This window comes from Nyctereutes procyonoides, unplaced genomic scaffold, assembly GCF_905146905.1.
Source record: "Nyctereutes procyonoides isolate TBG_1078 unplaced genomic scaffold, NYPRO_anot_genome, whole genome shotgun sequence".
Classification (NCBI taxonomy): Eukaryota; Metazoa; Chordata; class Mammalia; order Carnivora; family Canidae; genus Nyctereutes; species Nyctereutes procyonoides.
Genome location: NW_026575136.1, coordinates 26,482,740 through 26,509,312, shown reverse-complemented (window position 1 = coordinate 26,509,312; position 26,573 = coordinate 26,482,740). Strand labels below are relative to the sequence as shown.

General features: G+C 43.2%; 2 protein-coding genes across 7 annotated transcripts in view; both read left to right on the top strand.

Annotated features, from left to right (window-relative positions):
• LOC129495565 (3-ketodihydrosphingosine reductase) overlaps nucleotides 1-3,828 on the top strand; it is a 39,029-nt gene extending 35,201 nt beyond the window's left edge. The window contains exon 10 of the mRNA XM_055303211.1: nucleotides 24-3,828. Coding sequence (XP_055159186.1) covers nucleotides 24-143 — 120 coding nt within the window. The 3' untranslated portion in view covers nucleotides 144-3,828. The remainder of the gene's footprint in view (nucleotides 1-23) is intronic.
• Nucleotides 3,829-10,306: 6,478 nt separating this feature from the next.
• Nucleotides 10,307-26,573, top strand: part of LOC129495480 (apoptosis regulator Bcl-2) — a 171,298-nt gene continuing 155,031 nt past the window's right edge. For 3 of the 6 annotated variants that reach the window (XM_055303019.1, XM_055303018.1, XM_055303020.1), the window contains exons 1-2: nucleotides 10,842-10,964; nucleotides 11,191-12,066. In XM_055303019.1, coding sequence (XP_055158994.1) covers nucleotides 11,473-12,066 — 594 coding nt within the window. In that variant the 5' untranslated portion in view covers nucleotides 10,842-10,964; nucleotides 11,191-11,472. The other 3 variants (XM_055303016.1, XM_055303017.1, XM_055303015.1) reach the window with 3 other exon arrangements.

Below are 26,573 nucleotides of genomic sequence, written 5' to 3'. Positions count from 1 at the left end.
AGGGGTCTCTCTGTCTCTCGCAGGTGGTCACCATGGGCCTCTTCCGCACCATCGCACTGTTTTACCTCGGAAGTTTCGACAGCATAGTGCGTCGCTGCATGATGCAGAGAGCAAAATCGGAAATTGCAGACAAAACTGCCTAATCCTTACCCCTTGGGAAAAGACTGTTTCTAAATAATCTGAACAGCTTGCTGCTAAAAGGGACCCAGTTTTTGGCCTACAGACACGTATGTATTGCTTTTGAATATGTGAGATTGGACCAGTGCTCTTCAGAAACCTGGCTGCGGGTGAGGGGATAGACGTTCAGCTCCAGGCGATCTTATTAATACTATGCAAATATGGAACAGGAGACCATTGATTCTCTGAGACGGAGAGGTGATGACCCTATGGGAACGAATAGCATGGTGAGCAGGGTAAAGAACATCATTCCAGAATGATCCTTTACATTTTTCTATTTATTCTTTTTTTTTCCTCTATTGAGATTAATTCCAGAAATGTTCCTTATGATACATATAAGACGAAGCCTTGGGGCCTTTTTAACCTTCCATGAAAGGCAGTTTATGGGTTACTGGGGCCTTTTTTTTTTTTTTAAACATGGTGTATTTTATTTAAGATGAGTTTTATATATTGCTGGAGGGTCTGAATGCATGATAATGTCCCTGACTCACTGTGCTTCTGGTGGAAACTTGTGGCTTCTCTCTCTCTTTGATCCCATAAGAATGTAGGGGGATGAGAGAGGGCAATGCACTGGAAGGGAAGGAAAGAAAGATTTTCCCGTAGGAAAAATAATGCTTTCTTGTCTTCTTTAGACTTGAATGCGTAGAGCACTTTTTTTTTTTCATTCGTGAGGAAAGGCAGCCTCCTAAAATGTTTTCTGAAGAGAAATAAAACCTTAGAAGCTTAAAAGTTTACAATTTCTTCAACAGCCATGATGACACGGAGCTCACCCATTCCATTAGAGTGTCTTGTCATTCTTTCCATCTCTCCCTCCTATTTTGCTGATACTGCTATAATATTTTTATATATATAAAAAGACCAGTTAAAATATTTTGACTTGACTTTTTAAATTAATTCATGAATTAAAACAGGTGAAAAAATGAAAAAGTGTGACATTCTTCTCCTAGCATATATGTAGCTTTTAAGAAAGGCTGTGGATTGTATATTTACATTTTCTTCATTAAGAGAAAGATAGGACAAGGCCAATTTTGAAGATACTCATTTTTGAAAGAAAATCATCACCCATTCTTTCTGTGATTCCCACTTAACCCGAGAGCCTTCTCTTCATGCCACATGTTAAGAAAGCCCAGTCATCACACCCAAACATAAGCCCTGGAATCCTCTTGGCCCCGTGAATGCTGTGTTCAGATCACAGGCTCTGTTGCTCAGTTAGTGGATTTCCACAATAAGTGCCTCTGATGAGTTTTGGCCAATGTTTCCTGCTTCATCCTGTCACTGTATGTGTTCTTCTACTTAGGGACAGTCCTCTTCATCACAATGCTATACCCCCTCCTTCTTACATACACAGTATGCATATACTATGCATACAAAAGATAAAAGACCTAAAAATTAATAGCAAACCATTTTTTTTGCTCTTGAGTTTTTGAACCTCTTGACTTTGAAATCACTTAATTTTTTAAAAGTAAGATATTATAATGGCTTTAATCCATGGCATCCTTTTAATGATGGCCTGAGAATGGTATATCTTAACACTGACAAAGACAGAAGAGATCATTTAATATATAAGTTGCTTGGAATGACTTCATTGCAGTTTATGGGGGTGGGTTGATGCCATAGTAGCTTTCATGAGTCTTTCCGTCTTAAATAGCCATCGTTTGCAAGCTACATTAGGTCATATTTCGCAGCCTCTTAAGATAGAGTAATGGCTGTATTTCCCTAATTCACAGAAAACACATTACTATCTGGATGTTTCTCACTTTTATTTTTCTCTCATAAATGTTCCTTGAATGTTGGCACCTTCTACTGCTGAACTAATAGATAAAAATCTAGTCTAAGGTGGTGTCTCACTTTAATGCAGTTAACTATTTTAACCATGGTTATTTCAATATACAGTTCTCAAGGTATCCTCATAGACTGTACTGTCACCTCTAGGTAATCTGCTACCTGGACAAATTTAAGAGCCCCTGTTCTGTGTGGGAAGTAGTATCCCAACCCAGTTGAAGCTCTGGCATGAGAGCAGATTTTGTGTGGATCATAATATCAGGGAATCGGTCTTCTTTGTCAAAGCTGTTAAAGGGCCAAAGTTCCATGACCAAATGTTTTGAAACTAAGGGTTTTTTCTCCTTTCTTCCTCAATTTGGTGCCATTATTCACTTGATAATAAAACCTGACTGGAACTGATGTATTATAGTTTTAATTTGCCCATTTCATCAACTATTCATTAATTTTTCTCAAAGAAACACCAGTGGGTTTGATTATAGGTATTGCCCCCGATTCTATGGAGGTGTTTTATAATATTCAGTATATGCCCCATATCACACCTTTCTCCAAATCTAAAAAATTAGGAATTCTGAAGCGCACCTGGCCAGAATGGTTTGAATAAAGGATTATAGACATTTAGCAGCATCACACAAAGATCTGATTTCATCCAAAACATTAAAATATTACAAAGGCAAACTATATTTTTTATCTTTTTTTGGTTCAGTTTTTGTACATTTTTTACACTGACTTGTTGTTGTTTTGTTTGCTCAGGGGAGAGAAAAAAAAACACAAAAAAATCTCTGAGTCAGATTGTTCAGGAACCTCTTGGCTTTTTTTTTTTTTTTTCTTAAGGGGTCATTGATTCAACACTTTGTACTGTACCCAGAAGTGAATATATCTTACCTGTGGAAGAAGGAGTTTAATTACAATTCTGTTGAAATGTTGGCTTTCTGTTTGTGAACAATGGTTTATTATGTGAGTGTTGGTTCTGAAGTGCTTGCCTCTGCTGAGTTTGGTTTTACTGTTTTATTGTAGCGTATTTGTGACTGTATTTATTTTAAAATGCCAAACATCATTCATCCATAGAAATTCCAAAATATATTCAAGGACCCTTCATCGTTGAAAAAGGTACAAGAAACAATCTTCATTTCTTTTTACAAAAACCAAGTCAGGGGAATTGTTCTTTTCTGTATTTTTTGAAATGTAATTTTCACAGCTGAAAAGAAATGAAAAATGGTATTAATCATGCCCTCTTTGCATTGATACTTAGATATGTCCAGTTACAAATCTGTTGGTTAAACCATACATTGTTGGTCCTTGGACCTGAAACATTGAGAGAGCATTTCTAATATTTAAATGATAAAGCGTTTTTGGAAATAGTCGCTTCAATTCAAAGAATTGTATGTCTTTGTCTTTCTAGAAGAAAAAAAAATTTTTTTTTTTACTGAGTTATATCATCAACAGATTTAATTTTATTACCTCATGTTCTAATTTAAACATGTCTTACTCACATGAGGACACTTTTAAATATTCATAGTTTTTGACATACAATGCTTTGTATCTTCCTCATGTCCTTAATTCTTAGTAACTCAGCTTTAAGAAGTACGTCCTAACCATAACCTTCCATATTCTGGACTAAATCTTGTGTAGTGCACTACAGTGACAGCAGATTTGATATTTTGAAGAGGAGATAATAGCTATTATATTTTACACTTGCTTGATGGGACAACTCTAAAGACATTTTTAAACTGTAAGAATGCACATGGCTATTTTGATATATATTAGAACTTGTGTTTGCTACTTTAGGAGCTTTTGTGGCAGAATTGTAACTTAATTTTCTTATCTTGTATTTCTGAATCACAACAAAAAATAAATGGGGAACAAGCTTTACAGATTTGAAAATGTATTTTTTTTTTAGAAATTTGCATTTCTTAAGAGTCACTTAAGCAAAACACAGATTTCCTTTCTAATGTTATCCTAACCTTGCATCCTAGACATTGAGAAGGCTTGATTGTGGTCATTTTTTTTGGAACATGTTTTTTGGTCATGTTTTCAGAGTAAGTACTTGGTATTCTGAGCCTCAGTTTCAAATACGTTCTGTATTTGTGTGACTCAGATATGGGATACATGAGTAAAAGCGTAAGAAAAGCAGAATTTAGTAAAATTTCTTAATGTAAAATTACACTTCATATAAAAACAAGTAGATTTCTCCTACTTTAAACCTGCATATACTAACAATGAAATATCTCTTAGATTCTGAAGGATACCGAAGAACAGTATATAAAATAACATATCATAATCTTAACATTCCTTAATCTTTAAATGGGAAAACTTGGTTTACATTGTGAAGAGATTCTTTGGATATCTTGGTTTGCAAACTTAAGCCTTCTCTAAATTCTAGCACTGTATATAGCATTATTGGCATATGATACCCTTTCTATAATTTTTATATTTGGATATTTAAAAAGAAAAACATTCTTGTGTTCTGATTTTATACCCTCAATTTCCCCTCACAACTTATATTTATTGAGCACCTATGATGAGCTTGGCATCCAGGCTCCCAGGATTACTACTCTGCATAAACAGTTTGTCTCTCCCTGGTGGTGATTACATTTCTTGTTTTCTTCCCTCCCCACTCCTTCATCTCTCTGAAGTCTCTTACAAGTCTTCCCGGAGAAAGAGGAACCGCGCCCCATTCCTTTCTTCAGCTTGGGGCCTCTAAATTTTATGCCGCAAATGTTTGAATGTCAGATGCTATTCTAGGCTGGGAATGCACAAAGGAAAAATATAGTCCCTATCCTCAAATAGTTTATTATCTACAGAGAAAAACATATGCCAGAAATTACACTGTGAATCTGACAATAGCTATGATTAAGATATCATAATTAACACTGAAAACCTAACCCGTGCCGGTCTCTGTTGTGAGCGCATCACATTGAATTCATCTCAATCATACACTAAACCTCAAGTGGTACTGTTTATATCCCCCTGACATGGAGGGGCATAGTCATAGAGAGGTTGAGTCATTAGCCCAAGGTCGCAGCTATGATGCAATGGAGCCCAGATTCAAACCCCTGTATTCTGACTTTAAACTCCTGTTTTCTGTATTAACCCTTTTCTGGGGACACAGGTGGGCTCCTAGGACTGCCCAGGGAAGTCAGTTGTGGTGTCACAGGGGAAGAAGTCCTGGAAATGGAACTCAAAGAATGAGTGTGAATTTGCTGCAAGAAGGTTGGGTGCATTTCAGGGAGATGAGAAGATGTGCTAAGGCAAAAACCATGAGAGATCTTGGTATATTCCAGAAAGCGCACAGAGTTAACAGGGCGGTAAGAAGAGAATGTATAAGGAAAGGGTGGTGCCCAGGTGATAGACTTGCACCTGATCATGTCATGCAGAGGAGTTGAGATTTTCGCCTCTGAAGAACTTTGAGCAGAAATATAAAATGGCCAGATTTGAGCTGTAAAAAGATCATGCTTCCCCTTGAAACTCAGGGTTTGCTGAGCCCTTGAGCCTTGGAGTAAACCATTCTCATTAGTTGGAAAGATCCCAACTTTAGATACATACACTGTTTGGGTTGAGTTGTGTGCCCTCAAAAGATGTTGCCCTCTTAACCCTCAATACCCGTGAATGTGACCTTACTTGGAAATAGGACCTTTATAGATATAACTGAGTTATGATGAGGTTATTTGGCTTCTAATCCAATATGGCAGTGACCTTACAAGAATAGAACACAGAGAGACACGGAGAAAGCCATGTGACAACAGAGGCAGATCAGAGTGATGCGGGTGCATGCCCAGGAACACCAAGGACTGCCAACCACCTCCAGAAGCTAGGAAAGAGGCGAGGAGAGATTTTTCCCTGGAGCCTTCAGAGGGAGCATGGCCCATTTGAGACCGTGGTTTTGGACTTCATGCCTCCTTAAACTGTAGGAGAATAAATTTCTGTTTCAATCTGCCTAGTTTGTGGTACTTTCTTGTGGCAGTCCTAGGAAACAAAAACATTAACCTTATTTCTCTAAACATGTTCATCAGGAAGTAATCCGGGAGACCTTGTGCTCTGTGCTAAATCACATAAGAGAATAAAGGTCATTGCACAGAAGAATGTAAATTCTTTCCCTATTTCCCCAACATACTATGGGGTTTTACATTGTCTGGGTCTATTACTGTAGTTTTGATCCAACTGCAGCAGTAACCATTTGAAACATTTAATTCCCTGCTCGTGTTTTATTTCACTTTAGATGCCAGGTCGTGAATTTGAAAGGAAAAATTGCCACAAGGAAATTTCCTGCACTCGTCTTTGTGAACCAGAAGCAAACATGATTTGCCCGCTCTTAAACTCACACAACAGAATGATTCAGCTGCAGTTCATTACCTAGCTTCAAAGGTTGTTGCTTAATTATTCTAAACACTTTTTGAGGTTTAGGATTTACCATAAATTATTCAAGTAGGTTTCTCTGTTTAAACCAAGGCCTATTGCTCTAGATTTGGCAAAAGTGCTTCCTTGTGATGACAAGGATGGTTTGAGAGCACATAGTGGACAAATTGGTTGCAGTCATTTCTGTAGCAGAAGACAGGCGCTAGAGCATTAATGAACTGGGAACAGTATTACTGTTAGTAACTAATGCTAATTGGCAATTAGTATTATAATATTCTGATAATTACCAACAACAGAGGCAAACCATGGGAAAGCAGGTGACGCTATTGCATAAGAGTTCACAATCTTTTTTTTTTTTTTTTAAAGAGTTATTTATTGTTTCATGAGATACAGAGAGGGGGACAGAGACCCAGGCAGAGGGAGAAGCAGGCTCCTCACAGGGGAGCCCAATGTGGGACTTGATCCCAGATTCCGGGATCATGACCTGAGCCGAAGGCACGCACCCAACCACTGAGCCACCCAGGCATCCCAAGAGTTCATAATCTATAAGCTATGTCAATTATATCTCAGTAAAGCTGGAAATGATAATATAGAAGACGCTTGAAATTGGAAGTCAGTGTTTTGGATTGCTTGGGCAGGCCTGGGGGATATTTTTTTAAGCAGTTTTTTCTTTTTTTTTGTTTTGCAGGTTAAGTGACCTCTGTTTGTTCTTCCTCATTTATTTCCACTTTAGTTTGCCTGAATGGTTCCGACGTATTTTATATTTTTAACTCTTTTACCTTATCTGTTAGTTGTCAATTCCCTCTCGATTAGTGGTGCTTTTCTACCCTCATTTTATTTTTATTTTTTTAAAGATTTTACTTATTTGACAGAGAGAGGGGGAGAGAGCAAGCACAAGCAGGGGGAACGGGGAACAGAGAGAGGGAGAAGCAGACTCCCCACCAAGCAGGGAATCCCCGATGTGGGGCGCCATCCTAGGATCCTGGGATCAAGGTATGAGCTGGAGGCAGATGCTCCACCCACTGAGCCACGCAGGCGCCCCTCTATCCTCATTTTAGATAAAAAGTTTAATAGTAAGATTTACTACATGCCCATATGTCCAGATTAGAATAATGTCCTTTTTGCATTTCATGAACTTTGGATGTGTTTATGCTGGTGATGGATGAAGAGAACTTTCTGAATGACACTGTTAAACATCAACCAGTAGGTGGCGAAAACTGGCAATAAAAAGCTTTTTGTTTGGCAGACTGGAGAATAAAGAAGGAAAACACAGGCCTTTCAGGCACTTGATACAACCTCCCTCCCCTGCATCTTATTCTTTTCTCTTCCTGGTGCCACCCTGCTCCTAGGATCCAGCCAGACAAAGCTGGCAGAAGGGTAGTCCATTGGCTCTGAAAAGCCCACGGTGCATACAGGTGGAAGGTTGTTGGAAGGCCTGAGGCACAGATCTAGGATTCAAACCCAGGACTCCTGACTCTGGCCGGGGCTCCCTCCTCTCCCTCCCCAGTACCCAGGGACAGTTAATCCACGCACTGCCTATAATCCGCCCCCCCCCCCCCCCGATACTTTAAGGTGGAATCTAATAACCAAGTCTGAACAGAGGAATGGCTTCACTCTTTAGGGTATAAGAAAATTCAGAACATTCCTGGGAAATATATCCTTAGTCAAGGACCGTAAGGCAGACCTATCCTGAGAATGGCTGCTGATGGCCAAGATGCCACCGAAAGAATAAGTGTGAAAAAATCTGTTAAGTGAGCCTCTTTGGGAGCCAAGGAGCGGGCAAAAATCAGGAGGCTTTTCTTGCTCTGGGAATGGGGGGGATCCATTTCCTTCTAGGGGCCGTCTTTGCAGAAGTACAATTTCTTTCCAGCTCTGTCCTTTCATTTCCTCACATGCTGGGTCTCAGAAGCACTAAGGCTTTCAATTCCTCTTAAGTCATTTTGGGGGGTTTAAGACAAGTTTCTGAGATCCTTAAACTATCATGTTGCGGCAATAGTACAGGTTTCTTTCTTTTCTTTCTCTCTTTTTTTTTAAGTACAGGTTTCTACTCTTTTCTGTGAGAACATACCTCCCAGATTAGGGGATGCCCAGTGTCCATCTCCAGGCCAGAACCTGGTCCCCCATCCCCCACCCCCACCCCCCTAGGGCCACATCACAGCCATTAGAAAGCATAAAGGAGCATCTTCCTTCATTCCTTCTTGCTGGGCTGAGAAGTTTGTACGAGGCACCCATTCCCACATGCAAGAGGTTGGCACGTTGGTTGATTGGGTATGATAAATGAAATGAAAATAATTTGCGCTTATTTTGCTCAAGAATGCATGCTTTGATTTCAGAGTAGGAATGAGACAAAATAAAGATGGTGTCAGAACATGTTTGTACACATTGCAGTGCTCATTTGTCACGTCTCTATGAGCACTATAATCCGGCATCCGTACATATTTGTATTTGAGCCCTATTAGGTAAGCTGTCGTGCTTTTAGCAAACATTTTTTTTCTTGGCACTCTGTTTGTCAAAGACTTTCTGAGGTGAAAAATAGTTAAACACGCACAACTTGTTTGCCCTCTTGTGCACTTCTCCTAGGGGCTATCCGAGCTGATGAATTAAAGAATGTGTGTGCTTGTGTGTACAATAGATGTGTGCATGGCCTGTGTGTGTGTGTGTGTAGACGAGAAGGTGCAGCCCCCAGCACCGGCTGCTAGGGGACCCCGCGGGCCTTGGGAAGCCCACCCACGCCGGTGTTGGGACCGTGGGCCTGAAGGCGCCCGTGCAGACCCCCGCAGCGTCCAGCCGCAGCCTAGCGCCAGTACCCTCGGGGGCAGAGGACAAACCTTTACTTAGGCATTTGCGAGCCCTTGACAAGCCCGACTCGCCCCTGCTGGCCCGCGGAGAGCTGCGTCCGGCCCTGGGCACGGATGGCGTCTCCAGGGCGGGCGTTGCGCCCGCACACCTGGGACGCGACTTGCGAGTGAACCCGGCGCTCGCCGGGGGCTTCCCTGGCCTGTCCCCGCCCCGCCGGAGGGCATCGCCCGGGCGCCCCTGCTCGGGGTCGGCGTGGGCCTGGGTCTCCGCCCGGCAGCTGCCGAGAGCCGGCACCGCGACGTGTGCACAGGCGCACGCACGCGCACGCGCACACGCACACGCGGCCCGAGGGGTCGGCGCGGCTCCCGCGCGCAGCAGTGCCCCGGGCGCGCCCGCCCCTCGCAGGCCCGAGGAGGCCCCTCGCACACCCACCGCGCCGCGGCCGCGGCCGCGCGGGAGGCCTGCGCCGCCCGCGCCACCCACCGGCCGGGCCCGGCGAGCGGGCGGGGCGGGCGGAGCTGGCGGGCGAGCTGGCGGGCGAGCTGGCGGGCGAGCTGGCGGGCGGGCGGGGGCGTCCCGGGCGCGCCCTCCCCGGCCGCGGGCCTGCGCGCCATGTGTCCTCGGCGGGGCGCGCGCCGCTCCCGGCGCGGCCGCGGCTCCTTTAACCCGGGAAGGCGAGCGCGGCGGCGGCGGGGCGGCGGGGCGGCGGGGCGGCGGGGCGGCTCCGAGGAGGGCTCTTTCTTTCTTCTTTTTTTGAATGAACCGTGTGACGTACGTACAGGAAACCAGTCGCTTAGAGAGAATGAAGTAAGAGGCCAGGCCCCCCCCGCCCGCCCCGCGCCCGCCCCCTTCCTCCCCGCCCCCGCCCCCGCCCCCGCCGCGCTCCCGCCCGCCGCGCTCCCGCCCGCCGCGCTCCCGCCCGCCGCTCTCGGCTTCCCCGCCGAGCCGCCCGCCGCCGCCGCCGCCGGCCGCCGCCGCCGCCAGCGAAGGTGCCGGGCGCCGGGCCCTCCCCGCCGGCGCGGCCGTCATCGCCCGGAGCGGGAGCGCGGCGGGAGCGCGGAGGGGGCGGCCGCCGCCGGCGCCGCCGCGCACGAGCAGGAGGAGGAGAAAGGGTGCGCAGCCCGGAGGCGGGGTGCGCCGGTGGGGTGCAGCGGAAGAGGGGGTCCAGGGGGGAGAACTTCGTAGCAGTCATCCTTTTTAGGAAAAGAGGGAAAAAATAAAGCCCTCCCCCGCCAGCGCCTCCTCCCACCCCTCGCCGCACCACACACGGCGCGGGCTGCTCGCGCTCGGCACCGGCGGCCCCGGCGCGTCCCGCCCTCATCTCGGGCGGCTTTTCGGAGGAGGCGGCCGCCGCTCGGAGTTAGCTCGGAAGAGGACTGCTGCCCCCGCGCCCGCTCGGCCCGGCGCCCGGCCCCCGTCCGCCCCCCGCGGACAGAGCTCCATGTCGGTGCCCGCGCGCGTGTGTGCGTGTGTGAATTGCCAGGAGCGGGGAAGGCGCAGGACTCGTGCACACACCGGCCTGAAAACTGTAATTCATCTGCCGCCGCCGCCGCCGCCGCCGCCGCTGCCCTTTCCCCCTCGTGCTCTTGAGCTCTCCGGTCGGGATTCCTGCGGATTGACATTTCTGTGAAGCAGAAGTCCGGGAATCAACCTGGAAATTCTCCCGATTTTTTTTTTTTCCTTCCCCCTTCCCTCCCCCCCCAACTCCTGGTTTCATTCGGAAGTTTCAGAGCAGCCACAACCGGAGAGTCCTGAAGATTGGTGGAATCTCTTGCCTTATGCATTTGTTTTGTTTTCACAAAAAAAAAAGGGAAACTTGACAGAGAGGATCATGCTGTCCTTAAAAAATACAAGTAAGTTCTCTGCACAGGAAATCGGTCTAGTGTAACTTTCCGTGGAAACATTTGAGATTTTTCACTTGAGGTGCATTCGAGTTAAGTCTGATTTCCAGGCAGTTTGATACATTTCTTTTAAGCCGCGTGACCTGTAGTGTGTGTCTGTGCCCCGCTTTTTTCCCTCACCCGGTGTATGAAGGAAAATGCACCTGATTCTGACATAGTTTTCTTTTTGACCTTTCAGCACCGCAGAGGAAGTAGACTGATACTAACAATAATTAATGATCATGTGCCTCATGAAATAAAGATCCGAAAGGAGTCTAAGTAAAAATTTCCTGCATCTCATGCCAAGAGGGAAACACCAGAATCCAGTGTTCCGCGTGACCGAAGACACCCCCTCATCCAAGAATGCAAAGCACATCCAATAACATAGCTGGATTATAACTATTCCTGCTTTCGGGGCCGCGGGGCGGGAGCAGGGGCGAGAGGTGCTGCTGGTACCCGGCTGCTCGTCCCCCGGGGAAGGATGGCGCACGCTGGGCGAACAGGGTACGATAACCGGGAGATAGTGATGAAGTACATCCACTACAAGCTGTCGCAGAGGGGCTACGAGTGGGACGCGGGAGAGGCGGGCGCCGCGCCCCCGGGGGCCGCCCCCGCGCCGGGCATCTCCGCCTCGCAGCCCGGCCGCGCCCCCGCGCCCGCCAGGACCTCGCCGCCCCCGCCCGCCGCCGCCGCCCCCGCCGCCGCCGCCGCCCCCGCCGCCGCCGCCGCCGCCGCGGGCCCCGCGCCCAGCCCCGTGCCACCTGTGGTCCACCTGACCCTGCGCCAGGCCGGCGATGACTTCTCCCGCCGCTACCGCCGCGACTTCGCCGAGATGTCCAGCCAGCTGCACCTGACGCCCTTCACCGCGAGGGGACGCTTTGCCACGGTGGTGGAGGAGCTCTTCAGGGACGGGGTGAACTGGGGGAGGATTGTGGCCTTCTTTGAGTTCGGTGGGGTCATGTGTGTGGAGAGCGTCAACCGGGAGATGTCGCCCCTGGTGGACAACATCGCCCTGTGGATGACTGAGTACCTGAACCGGCATCTGCACACCTGGATCCAGGACAACGGAGGCTGGGTAGGTGCACGTCTGCTTGAATGGGAGTCTGGGCTGGATGTTTCAGAGCTGAGGCTCAGAACCCCTGGTTGGAGTGTGGGTGGGCCCTCGGCCCCATGGGGCTGGTGAGCCCGGGAAGAGCAATCGGGTTGCCCCCCCCTCCCCCCCCCCCCCCCCCCCCCGCTGCCCTACCTCTTGCCCCCGCCGCAGCGCTCCCGGCTGGCTCTGTTGTGGATGATTTTCTTCTGGCCCAAAGTGTTTTCCTTACTTGCCAGCCGTGGAGGGTTAAGGATCCAGCATTTGCTATCCAGTGGGATCTGGGCATAAATGGTATCCCTTCGGGCTTTGTCAAACTGGAGGTCCAGGGATCCTCCTCCAACCCCCAATCCCACCCCCACCCTCACCCCCACGGCTGCCCCCTGGACTACCTAGACTCCAGGTCAGGTTAGGTTGGCAATCGGCTTCTTAAACTAAGTCCCCCCCCCCCCCCGTGGGGTTCTTATTTATACTGCAATTTGTGAACTACCCAGTTAGAAGAAGACTTCACCAGAGGACCAAAGGCATGCCTTTTCTGACTCACTGGGTGGGATCTACCCAAAGAGGAAATGCAGTGTAGCCCCTTTCCCTGGAAAACATAGAAGTGTTTGCAAAGAGGTAAGTTGACTTTCCGAAAGTCCAAGAACTCCATCCTGTGGGGTGTGGCACATGAGTTCCCTGTGGGCGTGGCTGAGTGTCTTGAAGAACTTTGGGGCTGTGGATACTTCATCTCATCAGTGACATAATTTGCCCTGGCTGCAGACTTTGTGTTCTGTTTCTGTACCTGGTGTATGATTTGGAAGTTTATGATAATTATAGTATCTTTTGCTTTTCGCCACCTAGAGTCCACATCCTTTGATGGTCTCCTCTGCTGAAAAAACTTGTGTCTACAGTGTCTATATAAAGCATAGAAGCATTGATTCTCATCTGTGGATTCTCTCATGCTCTGACTTTAGTTGTAGTGATCGATGCCTGTAGCTTCGAAGAACATCTGCGAGGTGTTTTTTTTTTTTTTTTTTTCCTTTTTTCTGGTGCTCGGTAGAGCTTCCATCACGTTACCATAAAGTTATTTTTTTGTGTGTGATTCTTTGGGGGAGGGGGTCCAGGTCCTAAGACTGAAGAGTTGTATTTGAGATCTGCATCTCATATATAAAGTTATTAATTTATGGAAAAGTAAAAGAGAAATCTTGTCTGAAAGTTTTTCAGGCTTTTTGTTTTAATTTGAAGAATTATTTTTGAAAAAGGGTGCAACACGGTGCTTCCTTGTATAGTCTCTAGGGAGAATGAATGATGCTTTTATTTTATAGGGCCTACCAGGAGCACAAAGCCTAGAAATGACTACAAGTGGATTCAGTTTCAAGAAGCACATTACATATTTTACTACAGTTTACAAGTGTGCTAATATTAAGGCCAAGAAAAAAGAGAAAAAGCCAAGAGAGTAGATGGCTGACATGAAAATCTGATCCTACTTGATCAAAGTTAACAAAATTTTGATACCACTGTTCAGTGTTTAAAAGTATAATATCCCCATTTAAATTTCTAACACTTAAAATGCTCTTCGTGAATTGTTTTTTTTTTTTTTTTTTTCAAGATCCCATGTTGTCAGATCTTTAGTATTTCTGGAAGAATTCACTAAAGGGTAAAAGAATATTTTTGTTACATGTTTGGTTAAGTAGGTGTTTTATTTTTAACCACAATAACCAAACAGGTAGAGGTTTCCAGGCTCCAAGACCAAAGTAAAACTCATTTGACAGTTCTGTTTCATATTTTTATGAAAAAAATATTTCAAGATTTTCTTTCTCGTTGAAAGAAATCCAAGGTGGTAACTGTCATCTGTTAAGAAATTTAATAAACAGATAAGAAACAGACATATGTTTATGGATAGACATTAAAATATAACCTTGGTCTTTGTTTTGTTGCATTGTACGATGTTAACGTCTCACGCAAAAGAGTTTTCTTTTTAGATGAAGCCTCACTTTTAACTCCTTTCAAAATAGTATCTTCAGAATAGTAGAGCCTATCTTTGTGGTCAACAGGTATCTGAGATTGATAAATGTGGAGGCTATATTTTATGATGCCAAATCACAATGACACATCGTAGAACACGATAAAGAATTTTTTGACAAAACCTCTCACTGCAAAAATAAATCATATAGGGGCACAAATAGCTGATGGTAAAATGTGTAGTTTGCAGAACAACATATAGATGGATGACTATATAGGAACACAAAGGAATTTGGCCAAAAAAGTATGTATCAGGAAATGTAATCACAAATGGATACTTTGGAATAAAAGTGGTAGCAGTTGAGAGTTATAAACAATTTACCTATTCTTTCACATGGGCACGACTAATCTAAATGTCTAGTACGGCATGTGGACAGATTTTCCCCCCAAATTTGCTCCAGTCAGGGTTGCATCTCTAATACTGTGTTGCATCTTATAGCATAAAGTACTCAATGCCAGTGGTCAAGTTTTAGGAGAGCGCTAGTCACTTAATGACTTGTGTGGCTTCTAGGACTCAGTGGATCAGCTCATCTCCTGCATACATAATAATGGGCGCTTAGATTTGAAGTCACTTTTTTCTTTGCTGATGTTGATGGAAATCAGACTTATGAGATTAAGGAAAACTGGTTGTATTCCATAATCCATAGCTTGGAGAAAGCGGCGTCTTAGAATGACAGGTGTCTGAGGGATAGCCCCAGAAGCCTACGAATTAAATAAAGACTAAAGAAGAAACTGGGTTAGAATGGAGCGTGGCTTTATTTCTAAGTTTGAATAAGGCATTGTGAAAGAAGCAGGACAGAGGGAGTACAAGACAGCCTTAGTGCTAGGAAATGTCTGAGACCCTGCTACTCCAAGTGTGGTTCACAGACCAGCAGCAGGGGCATCAAATGGGAGCTTCTTAGAGATGCACAATCTCAGGTTCCACCCCATAGCTAATGAGTCCGAATTTGTGGTTCTTAGGAGATACAGGTTTTTAGGTATGTTGGAGATGTTGACTATTACCCACTCTTGGTCCCTGGGGCCATCTTTTAAGAAGAATGACAGTCTGTGGTGGGTCCTCCAGTGGCCCATTGATTCCAGTGGTCTCAGAGGTTTCTAATATTACCTAGAATACTGAATATTTCCCAGTTGTTCACTAGTATGATATGATCCTTGGATGAAATAAATTGGAATGAAAGAGAGGAGATAAATTATTGTAAACTCAATCTTCCCAAGAATGTTTTTCAAGGTAGCTAATACAGTTTGTATTGGCATTATTGATTCCAATAAAGTAACACAGCTTTTCTATTCCAATTAAAGGCAAGAGACTTAGCTCTTTAGATAGCTCCATTAGTTATTATTTTACCCCCTCATAACAAGGTTTGAGTTCTGTAGAGATGCCTTGAGTGAGAGTGCTTCAAGGCAAAGGGGCTCTTGTAGGCAAAGGGTTGAGATACGGGGAAGCTGATGGTAAGTGGAATTGGTAGTTCCCCCCAAGCTGAGAAATGGGACAACATTCAGCTTCATGTCTCAGAAGAGAGTGAGGTGTGGGCTATTAAAAGAAAGGGAAGCCTTAAATAAGAGATTAGCTTCATTCTGTTGATGAGACAGTGTCATGACTTTTCTTTCTTTCTCTTTCTTTCTTTCTTTCTTTCTTTCCTTCCTTCCTTCCTTCCTTCCTTCCTTCCTTCTTTCTTTCTTTCTTTCTTTCTTTCTTTCTTTCTTTCTTTCTTTTCTTTTCTTTTCTTTTCTTTTTTTATCTTTTGGTCTTTGTGGTTTAGGAAGACAGGAACTTACTTCTCCACATCCAGTAGAGGTTAGCTTCCTTTTTACTAGTTGGTCAGCAAGAGTTTCTGTCTTCCGTTGGCAGTCCAGACCCACCAAAAATACTTGATTAACTGGAAAGCAGCACCATTCTCATGCTTGTGTACGAAATACGTGAAAAAGCATCATTTTCCTAGCGGCCAAGTATCAGCTGCTCATGGCCAGTTTTGGCAGCAAAATGATAGGGATTAAAAATAGTCTGAAGATGATCCAGTCTTCAATAGTACATTTGATGATGAACTTTCCTTGGGAAAGTGCATCTTTCTGCCTGCGAAGAATCACATGACCCCCTGCAATAATTTATTCTGTAGAAAAAAACACACATAGTCGCCCCTAGAGTTTGCAAGTCACGTGCTGTTGAGTGATTATATTTGTGGACCTTTGTAAACTGTTACAATTCACTTAGTTCCCTTTTCTGTTTTAAGGTTTTCATTGCTATTCAATGTTGGTTGCAAACATGGCTTTTCTTTTGTGCATCCTGTTACTTTTAGCCGTGCTTTCTAGCGAGAGCTGGTTCCCTTCAGATTGCTTAAATGTCATTAGGCCACACAGCACACCAGGTAACAGAAAGCCACAGGTTTGTTTGGGGTGTGTGTGTGTGTGTGTGTGTGTGTGTGTGTGTGTGTGTTTCAAGCAAGCTCTTACAGTTTTTCCTTATCTCTACTTCTAGTCCCAGTCAGCTGTTTGGAGGGATGATAAACTCACCCGTTAGGCAGGTGTGTGGGTGCTGTGTGTCGCTCCTGCTCAGCTCTCCCCATGCCCATTTCTGAGGTCACTCATCGTGTCTTAGCAATAGTTGAGCAAAGCAATACCTCAGCACAAATGTGTTTGTGCTGGAAAAACAACACTGTCTTTGTAGTGTACAAGTAGAAAGGTTCCCCCCAGAGATATATTGTATTTGAGGTTCAAAGGTTCTGTTAAACCTTTTTAAGGTAATCTAATATCACCTTATTCAGGTATAGCTATAACCTTGCAAGCCTTTCCCCCAGCTACATACAGGAGACCACTCAGTGAATTTACTTCACTATGAAGCGTCTCTTTCATTCTTCTTGGTTTGATTCAGACAATATTAGTGTTTGACATCTCAATAGGATCAATGATGAAAATCCATCCAAGGACTGAGACAGTTGTTTGACAGACATTATTTCAAGTCTTTATGTGCCTGGTTCTGGGTTTGGTTGGGGACACAAGAAAGGGAGCTTTACCCTGCCTTGTGTGACCTCACAGGATGACGTTGTAGGTGTCTAAGTAAACTCATAGTACATGCAGCCCGATAAGCATGATCCCGGGTTCTCAGATTTAGAGAGAAAAAGAAAAAGAAAAAAAAAAACTAAGTATATATTATTTTGCATACATTTCTATCTTTGTCTAAAAAAGTTACTTCTAACCATATGGCTGTTCATGTGTGCATTAGGTCTTATTTAAATAGGAGAAATGTAGATAATTTAAAAAATACTGTACAATACTGACACATTCTTAAGAGAACTGAAAGGCAAGGGGAGTTCCCTTGTTAAATATTTATCCCTGAAGCCCTCTTAATACACATTAAGAAGACTTAATAAACACCTGTCTTCATTTTTTAAAAAGTATTTCATTCTTTGTATGTAAAAGACAATCAAGGCTTTGAATAGGATGATTAGAATAACTTAATTGGAAGAACTATCTTTCTTAAATCATCCTTGCATACAGAAAAATACAAGTTGATTTTGCACAGAACAGGGGCTCTTCCTCTGGGAGAGTTAAAAAACAAAAAAGCTTTTGTTTTCTTTTGTTTTAGGTCATAGGACTGTTTCGATTATTAAGAGGCTTCTCTTCCAAAACTCTGTTTATAGAAATTTCCAGTCCACTGTAGCATCTGTGTTCCTGAAGGGCAGGTGTTAGTTATACTGTCTAACTGCTTGCACTCCTGGTCCTCTTTCTTTAAATGGAGGTTGTAAAACTTTTTGAAATGACAACAAAACCTTTTTCATTTTAAAATTTGTTCTGATATATGCTCGATTCTATAGTGCCAGTGTTGTTTCTCTGCTTTTTATTTGCCAGACAAAAGATAAACCCAGCTGTCCTTCAGTAAGAATGATGACTGAATGATTGTTTCTATCTCTCCAAAGCCATTTGTGCTTTCTCAGGGGGACCCTGGCTCGTGACTGTCCCTTACCTGCCCATCATCCCGGCACCGGGCAACCTCCTGGATGTAGCTCCTTGTGCCCTCCCAACACGCGCAGGGTAGGATTCACCTGAGCAAAGAACACTATGCCTCCATACCAGCAAGAGGGAGCGGAAAACACTGTGGCGAGAGCTAGAATAGAACCTCCACTCACATCTTGTCACAAGGAGCTGGGCAAGGCTCAGTTCTGTCAACAGATTCGATGCTTTCCCCAGAGGTCATGAATTGCAATCACGCACAGGGTAAAGGATAGAATCTGCCAGCAGAACTTTATTTGCTCTGATCTGTGCAGTGTGAGATGAGAGGGGTTATACTCTAGCCATAGATAAGTTTTGTCTAACTTAATTAAAATAACTTCTATTCGAGACTACTTCCCCAACTGCCCTTAAGTGTGTTTGAAAGGGAATGTCCCTGCTATGCTGGTGTGACCATTTATAGCACTATACCAAGAGCTACTTGGGTGATTTTCTTGGGCAATTGGCAGGATTCTGTGAGAAACTTTTCTACAGAACATGGACCTCTTTTCCGCATGACACATGGAACACGCACTTCACTAGGAGACTGTTTGGAAAATTTTGTTTTCATCCTGCTCCTCGTTTTGCCCTCGGAATGTCAGGGATAGAGCCATATTCCATTTATAGTTAATAATCAGCTCATCAGCTCTCTGGGGCTTCAACATAATGAGTCAGAAGCTTATGACTGACCCCACTCTCCTCTTTACTATGCCTCCTGAAAACAATCTGAGGACCCACTGTGTCAAGTGAAGCTTTACTATTTCGATGGAGATTTTTCCATTGAGACTAATGCAGCTTTCTTGTGGCAGTTCCAATTACTATATTTCTCTCTTTTTAACTGTCTTCTCTTAAGCTGTGGAAGTATCGAGAGTTTGTGACTTAGGATGCTTAGAGTACCAAACAAGGATCAACGTTGCAGGCTATCTCTTCTTGACTGTTTCCATCTCTTCTTGGTTGAGAATGAAGATTGCTTTAGCTGCACAACACCATGAATGTTGTATCTATGTAGTAACTCTGAAATTAAATTTCAGCCAGATAGTCCATTCAGGTGCATTTGAATTTTCCAGGAGAATCTGGAACAGATACTTAGTACTCTTAATTCACTACCTATTTGCTATATATATTATCCTCCTGCAATTAGAATAGGAATAAAATTAACTGCAAATTATATCATCAGCTTTAGAGATTGATTATTTTATCCCTTAAGAAAAAAAAAAGGCAAGTCCATAAGTGATGCCAGTTGGCACTTTTGAGTCTAAATTTTCAGGACTATCTCCTAGTCATTTCCCTTATGAATTCCTGCTAGCATATCTCTCTCTTTCTTGGTCTCTTGTTTTAAAACTGAAAGCTTTTAGAGGTGGATTTGAGTTTTTGTAATAACAAAATTATAAGTATAGTGAAACAGAGCCACTTACTAAATATTTAAAGTGACCGTAAAAGAAGGAAACGGTATGAAGACGTCTTATCAAGGCAAACAAGCAATTGTTCTTAAAACTGAACTCACAAAGGGCAGGGATGGAAACAAAAAGAATTATGAAGATCTTGTGATGTCACATATCATGCACATTATTTTTTTCCCTTGAAAACAAATTTACTGAGGGCCTACTATGTGCAAGGCTCTCTGCCACGTGTTTTAGTTGAGTAAAAAAGTGTGTAAGACCATCTTTGCCTTCAAGAAACTTACCAACCATTAGAGGGACTAAAAAGATGTAAATTGCTGTAGTCTCTGCCACTCTTTAGTGGATGGAGAGATCTGGCCCAGGATATGGAAGAGTTTCATGCAGGAGGGAGTAGGTAGGAGATGTGAGGAGAGGGCATTTAGATAACTGGGCTGGAGAAATTAGAGCAGACAGGAATGTATGAGGTGCAATTGAGCAATAATGGGAATAGTAGAGTGACTTGGTGGAGGCATAGAGATCTTTCACAAGATATGACCAGGTCCTAAGTTGAGAGCTTTGTATTTAACTTGGTAGATGTTGAAAGGATAGTGGAAAGTGTTCTGAGGCAAGACAGGATGTGCAGGGTTGCAGAAGATTGCTGGATGGGGGTTTGAATCATGGTGGCAGAGTGGGGAATGGAAAAGATGGGGCAGATGCGGGGGGACGGTACCGAAGGGGAACCAAAGGACTGAGAACAGATTGAAGAAGCAGAAGACTGAAGCCTGAAACCCAGCTGGTTCAAAGAGAGATCTTGTTCTCAAGAGAAAGAGGAAAGATAAGAACAGTTGCTGTTTTGTAGGGGTAAATGTGATGAAGTTAATTTTGGACATTTGCAACTTGAGTTTCCAGGAGGATTTCTAAGTGGAAATGCCCAACAGCAGTTGGCTTTAAGGATCTGGAGCTCAAGAGAGAATTTGGGGCAAGAATACAATATGCCATTCCCCCCAAATTGGGTAGTTTTCTATTTTTGCATTTCCAAAAGTGGTCCTAACTGCCCTTGCTGGTTCCATACTGCTTTCCTTCCAAAGTCCTCTGTAGACTTCCACGGATTGGACTGAGGTGATTTACTTGGGAATTAACTGTTCAAAGCATGACTTGCCTACTTAAACCATAGTTCAACTTGAATCAAGTGAGTATTGTCCCAGTATCCTAATAACAACCACCATTTGTAGAGATCTTATAAAATTGAAATGTTCTCCTTCGGTGGTACTGCATCAGTTAGTAAAATATTTCTCCTATTCCATTTAACCTGTGTCTCACAGAGTAGATTGTATGTATGCACAGTCATTGAATGAATTAATGAATAAAATTGATTGAATGAATGAATTAATAGAAGATTATGGAAGAGGCACTTTGAGCATCTAACTCATCCTAACCAACTAAAGTTCTACTCTCCTTCCTAGAGAGTTTGGGTATGTGTTCCAAATGTCCCATGTCACAGATTTGTGACTACTTAATAGAAAACAAAAAAGAAAAATACTTATTGAGTGTTTTGATTTCAGTGCTCATCACCGAATTGAAAAAGTATGTCATTCGTACGTGAAGTCTTGATTTTGCTTTACATTAAATGTTTGATGTTAATAAAGTCTTTAGTGCTAACGTTAGATAGGAGGCGATGGGTTGTCACAGTATATCGTTTATACACGAATGTGCACAGTCTATATGTGTTTAGCTGCTCCCAGACGGTTCATATCTCAAGCCCAGTGGAAGTCTTGATGTCTGAGATTTTCATCACCTTATCATTAAAGAAATCAGGGCTTGTCCAGGGTTCTCACAGTGGGAACAAGGTGGCTCCCCCCCCCTAGTTAGTGTTGTCGGTCAATATAAAAGAACTACAGCATAAAAGTCATAGGGATAAATGATCCTCTCGTTCTTCTCCCACAAAAACAGGCAGCCAGTTGAAGGTGGAAGTCAGGAGAACTCAGTGTTCCCAGAGATGAGAGAACCTAAGATTTTATTTCTCCAGACACTGATACGCAAGAAGACCACCAGGGGTGTCATGGATATAACCACTGGCCTGGCAGCCTTGGACTAAATTCTCTATTGCTTGAAGCAAGAATCACAGCCTTTCTGTGGTTTTAAGAACTGGTGGAATTTGTATTTTAAGAACCCTCATCCCTTGGCATGAAGCAAACTCAAAGCATTATTGCTCATCATTTGTCATCTGTTTGAGAAAGATCGTATGATTTGTTTACTTGTAATGAAGCTTGACCATACTTCTCCAGGGGCTTTTTAAAAAGAAGGATGTGTCAGCTTGCAGATTTGTCCCCATGAATGAAACCACAAGCAAATTCTCTTCTCTCTCCCATCCTCCCTCATTTCTTTAGTGACCATCTGTGCATTATGTTACCATTGCCAGACCCTCTTCAAGTGGCTTATCTATGAGTGAATTCAGAAACTTCAAATTATAAAGGACACCCAGATAATTGGCCTGTTCTCCAAAGTATGTGTCCCCTGTGCTGCTGCCAGATTCCTTCTTAATGAATACATCCAGTGACAGTGGGATTCTTGAGCTTGTCCGTATCCGTGAGAAAATGAGCTTCCCTGCTTTGTAACAGCTTGTGGCTCAGGGAAAAAAAATGACAGCCATTGCACAAGTCTCCTTTGAAAGTCGTCTTCTTTCCCATAAATGATACTTTGAGAACACACTTAAGGGGTTATTAGTTTTCTATTTCATGCTTGGCCTGTGTGTGAGAATAACACCAGCTGTCACTGCAAATCAGTAGCTAAACACGCTTTGTCTGGTTAATGTGAGCATTTAATATTTGGCTCAATTAAAAATTAACTGATGAAAGTACATGTCAAATGGAAATCGAAAATACCTTTGTAAGGAATATTGAAAGGGCATGACCAATGAGGAAATTAGTGGTTTTAAAATGTGGAGACTTTGGGGAAATTTAGAGTCGAGACACTTGACTCTTCCTTCAGACCTCTCTACCTGTTTGATACTGAAAAGGATGCCCTCATTCTTACTATGAAGGACCTAGTTGCATCTCTATGTTTTCTACAGAGTTACTACAGTGTTGTGTTTTGTTTTGTGCTGGAGCATACAATTAAAGCACACAGAACAGGAGATCGGTTATTCATTTGTCCCACACACATTTTTTTTTTTTAAATTAAACACATGCTATAGTCCAGGCCCTGGGGAAGTACATGGTGGGAACAAGATAGGGCTCACAGTCTGTGGGGTGGAGATCTTCACACAGCAACTGTAGTGGAGTCTGGGTAGAGCTAGGAAACATACAACCATAGTAGCAGCGTTTATCAGAGTCAAGGAAGTCTTCCCAGGAAAGTCCTTCCCAGGAAAGGAAGCCTGAAGGATCAGTGGGAGCTAATGTAGAGAAGTGGGAAGAAGGAACAAAGTATGGCGAGCAGAAAGAACCTGTGGATCAAAGGCCAGGGGCCCAAGGAGTCCAGCCTGGCTGGAGGGAGGAGTGCAAGGGGGCAGGTCAGAAAGGCAGTGCGGGATATGTGCCCCCGTCCAGCCGTTTGTTCTAGAAAGGTCCTGCCATGAATGAGACTGGGAGAGGCTTGTTCAGTAAATGAGCAGGAGACCATGTGCCTGACCTACCTAGAGGAATGGTAGTGGGGACATCGAGAAACTGATAGCCTTAAGCAATGGTTAGGACTAGAAGGGAGAGATTTTTATTTAGGAAGATGTAGTGATGATGGACTGAATGCTTCAGAACCTGGCTCATTTCTTCTCCAATTACAGTGCTCTTTTTCCATAATCATTCTGAAAACACTGGTCCTCGTTGTAGCTGTAGATCCATATATATATATATATTTTTTTTTCTTTTCTTATTTCCCGTTCGTTTACATTAACACTGCCGGGTTGGAAATTTTATGTTGTTAGAATTCACATTGTAATAAATCCTCATCGACAACCAGTTAAGAAAAGTGTATTTTTTTGTTTTTGTTTTTGTTTTGTTTTTTTAAGAAAAGTGTATTTGAAGAAAGAAAGAATTCTGTTTTGAAAGGCAGTTTGCATAGACGTTTCCTCCTCATGAAAAAAAATCACAACAGTGGGATCTCACCTGGGCAGAGGATTTTAAAGTCTCCAAAGGCATTCCGTGTCTGTTGGTGCCCTTGGTCTTCATGATGACCCTAGGTAAGGCAGGTATTATATTCCCATTTCTCTCTGCCTTCCTCTGCCCACACCCTTTGTGTCATTTGTTTATTCCCATGCAAGGAGAAAAGCGCCTGAGAAAGCTGTGTGAGAGCCAGTAAGTCCAGAGGAGCTGGTATTCATTCCCAGACTCAGAGTCTAGTGGATATTTCTTTACACTGTGCTGCTTCTCAGGGTATGTTTTCACAAGGACACCAGATTCCTCAATAGAAACTTAATCAAGTATATCTAATTTTGAAAAATAGTATCCTCCACTGCTTTTTATCTCAGAAAATGTCCAGAAAATTAAAAATATATAGTCTTTTGTTTCACGTTATTTTCCCTCCTTTGATTTGGCTTTTGGAGGGTGTTTTGTGTTTATGGCAGGGGGGCATCTAACCTCTTGCCATCTGATGCTCACCCATTTGCTCAAGACCCTGTGGGTGTGCTTGAGAGCTGGGCAGTCTTGAGCAGGTAACTGCTCCAAGGGGACAGTAGAATGAGGGACAGGACAGTTCTCAAAACTCAGCGTGAGGGTTCTGGGCAACAGCAGGGCAGGCAAAATTATGTGACTATAGATGATCATTTTGTTTGTTCGGGGTCTAACTAGGAATGCACGTTTTTTATTAACTTTTAAAGTTGGCCTCTTCTCTTTAGGTAAGCAACATAAACTTGGCATAAGCATTAAACATAAAAGCGTTAAAGCACTTTTTGAATTTAAAAAGTGGTGGAGCCTTCATCAGTAAGATTCCCAGAGTGTCTAAAGGGCATGTGGCTATTTTAGTTCAACCTCATTTATTCAACAAATATTTAGAAGAGTGCTGGAGTTATAACAGAAAACATGGCAGTCAAGAACTGTCTCTCCTACCTCCCATGAATCAAACATGGTGAGGAAGTTAGAACATAAAGGGGCAAATAATTAACCATAGAAGAACTACAATATAACAGAAAGGAGACAGTTTGATACAGGACGGTTGGTGGGGCTTCTTAACTCTTAAATGAATTCTAGGGATCTTCTAGTAGTATTGCAGATCACACAGAGGAGGTTAAATGGCTTTTTAAAGTTAACAGCTGAAAACATAAATGTTCTACCTTAAAATTGGTGTGTGTCTTAGTATAACACAGCCCATAGGTCAGTTTAAGATGGGTTACCATGCACAATATGGGGTTTAAAAAAACTTCCATTTTTAGCTAAAATGTTTGGGGCATTTCCCCCCTTATCCCTACTGGTCTTTTCATCTCCCCCATTTCCACATATCACGACACTGCTCAGTGGCCCCAGTCACTGAAAGTCGGGAGGAAGGAAGGAATTGATCGAACCCCAACACGTGCTAGACTCTGGGCTTGACGCTGCTATGGATAGGAGATGATTTAACCCCCACAACCTCTTCTGAGGGTAGGAAGTAGAATTATAGATTGAGGAAGCAGAGATTTTGCAAAATCAAGGAATTTTGCACAGTAAGAGGCAAAAGTAGATCCTTTTTTAGGCAATCCAAGTGGTCATGGATGTCCTCTAAAACTTCAAGATTTTTGTTGTTGTTGTTTTTAATATAAGAAACCTATTAAAAAGTAACAATTTGATGCATGTGACTGTTTGGTTCCTTTTGTGTTTCCTTAGGAAGCCAGTTAGTCATCTTTATTTTAGTAACAAGGAGGTAAAATCTTTCATAACATGAACTTTCAAAAGTTCTTTCATAGCTGAAAAGAGAAGAGATAGAGAAATGTTTTGCTTCTGTCTCTCTCCTCATTGGCTCCAACGGGTCTTTGTAAATAGCCTTTGAAAAATAAGTGGTAGTCACTGTTTTATACCAAGACCAGACACCTGATTCAGAAGCTGTCCCAGGGGTCAGAGTGTGTGTGTTGGAATAGCAGATCCACAGTGCTTTCCTGGTTCAAGAGAAGTGACCTCATTGTCCAATTGTAACCTGCTCGATGCCTTAATCAAAAGGTGGGAAAAGTCTGCGGTTTTACCTCTGGTGTGATCCTGAGCCCTTTGCTGTCTTATTTTAGGCATGACCTTAGTGTTTTTTTTTCCAGAGCCCAAAGGTGGAGTGACACGTAACTCAAGCTTATACGATGATGATGTTTTTTTTTTTTTTTTTAAATATTTAGCTGTAAATTTTATTCTACTCATAAACAAACCCACTTTCAGCAACCGGGGTGTATCAAGGGAGAGTTATTTCCATCTCCCTTGGTTTAATTTGGATACATTTGACCTAGAACAGCACAGTCTTTCCACAATAACATTTGAACAGGATGCTGCTGTGCTGGTTTGCAGGGCTTACGGAGTTTCAGCGTGGGCCAGGAAACTACTTTCTTAAAAGAAACTTAAACGCTAAGTTCTGACAAGATAGGAAACTCTTACTAGGCTCCTTATTAAACTTCCCTCTTGTTTTTCCTGATTTCTCATGAATTTATGTATCTCTTTGTATTATTAAACAACGTAGATTGAACATTTAACTTAAGTTCATGTGTTGAATAACTCAAATTCAGAAAGCATAAAATAAAAACAAAAACTGTTCTTAAAGGGTTTGCTTAAGAAAGCATATATCAATAAAAAATTAAACATTTCTCCCAGGCGCCACATGTTCTAATTTTTTAGAGTAGAGCTTCATGGTATGTCATAAGGAAGCAAAAAAGGAAGGGAAATTATTATTCAGACAGAGGGACAATAGTAACCCTTTCATTATTTGAGACAGAGTTCAAAACCAGGCCCCCAAACCCTGGGATCTGTGTGAATTTAACTGAACTTGCCACCAGCTATTTCCGCTCTCTTCTGTGGACTAGACTGCTTTGCCAGTGGGGGTCCAATATAATCTAAAATGTGTAATTTATAAGCTATAACCCCACATGATAATGTTTAAAAGTCTGCTAACGTATTTTTACAAATCCTTGAATTCCCAATGACCATAGATGATAATTAGGATCTTTATTCTTTAATGGCCTTCTTTCTGTGTGAC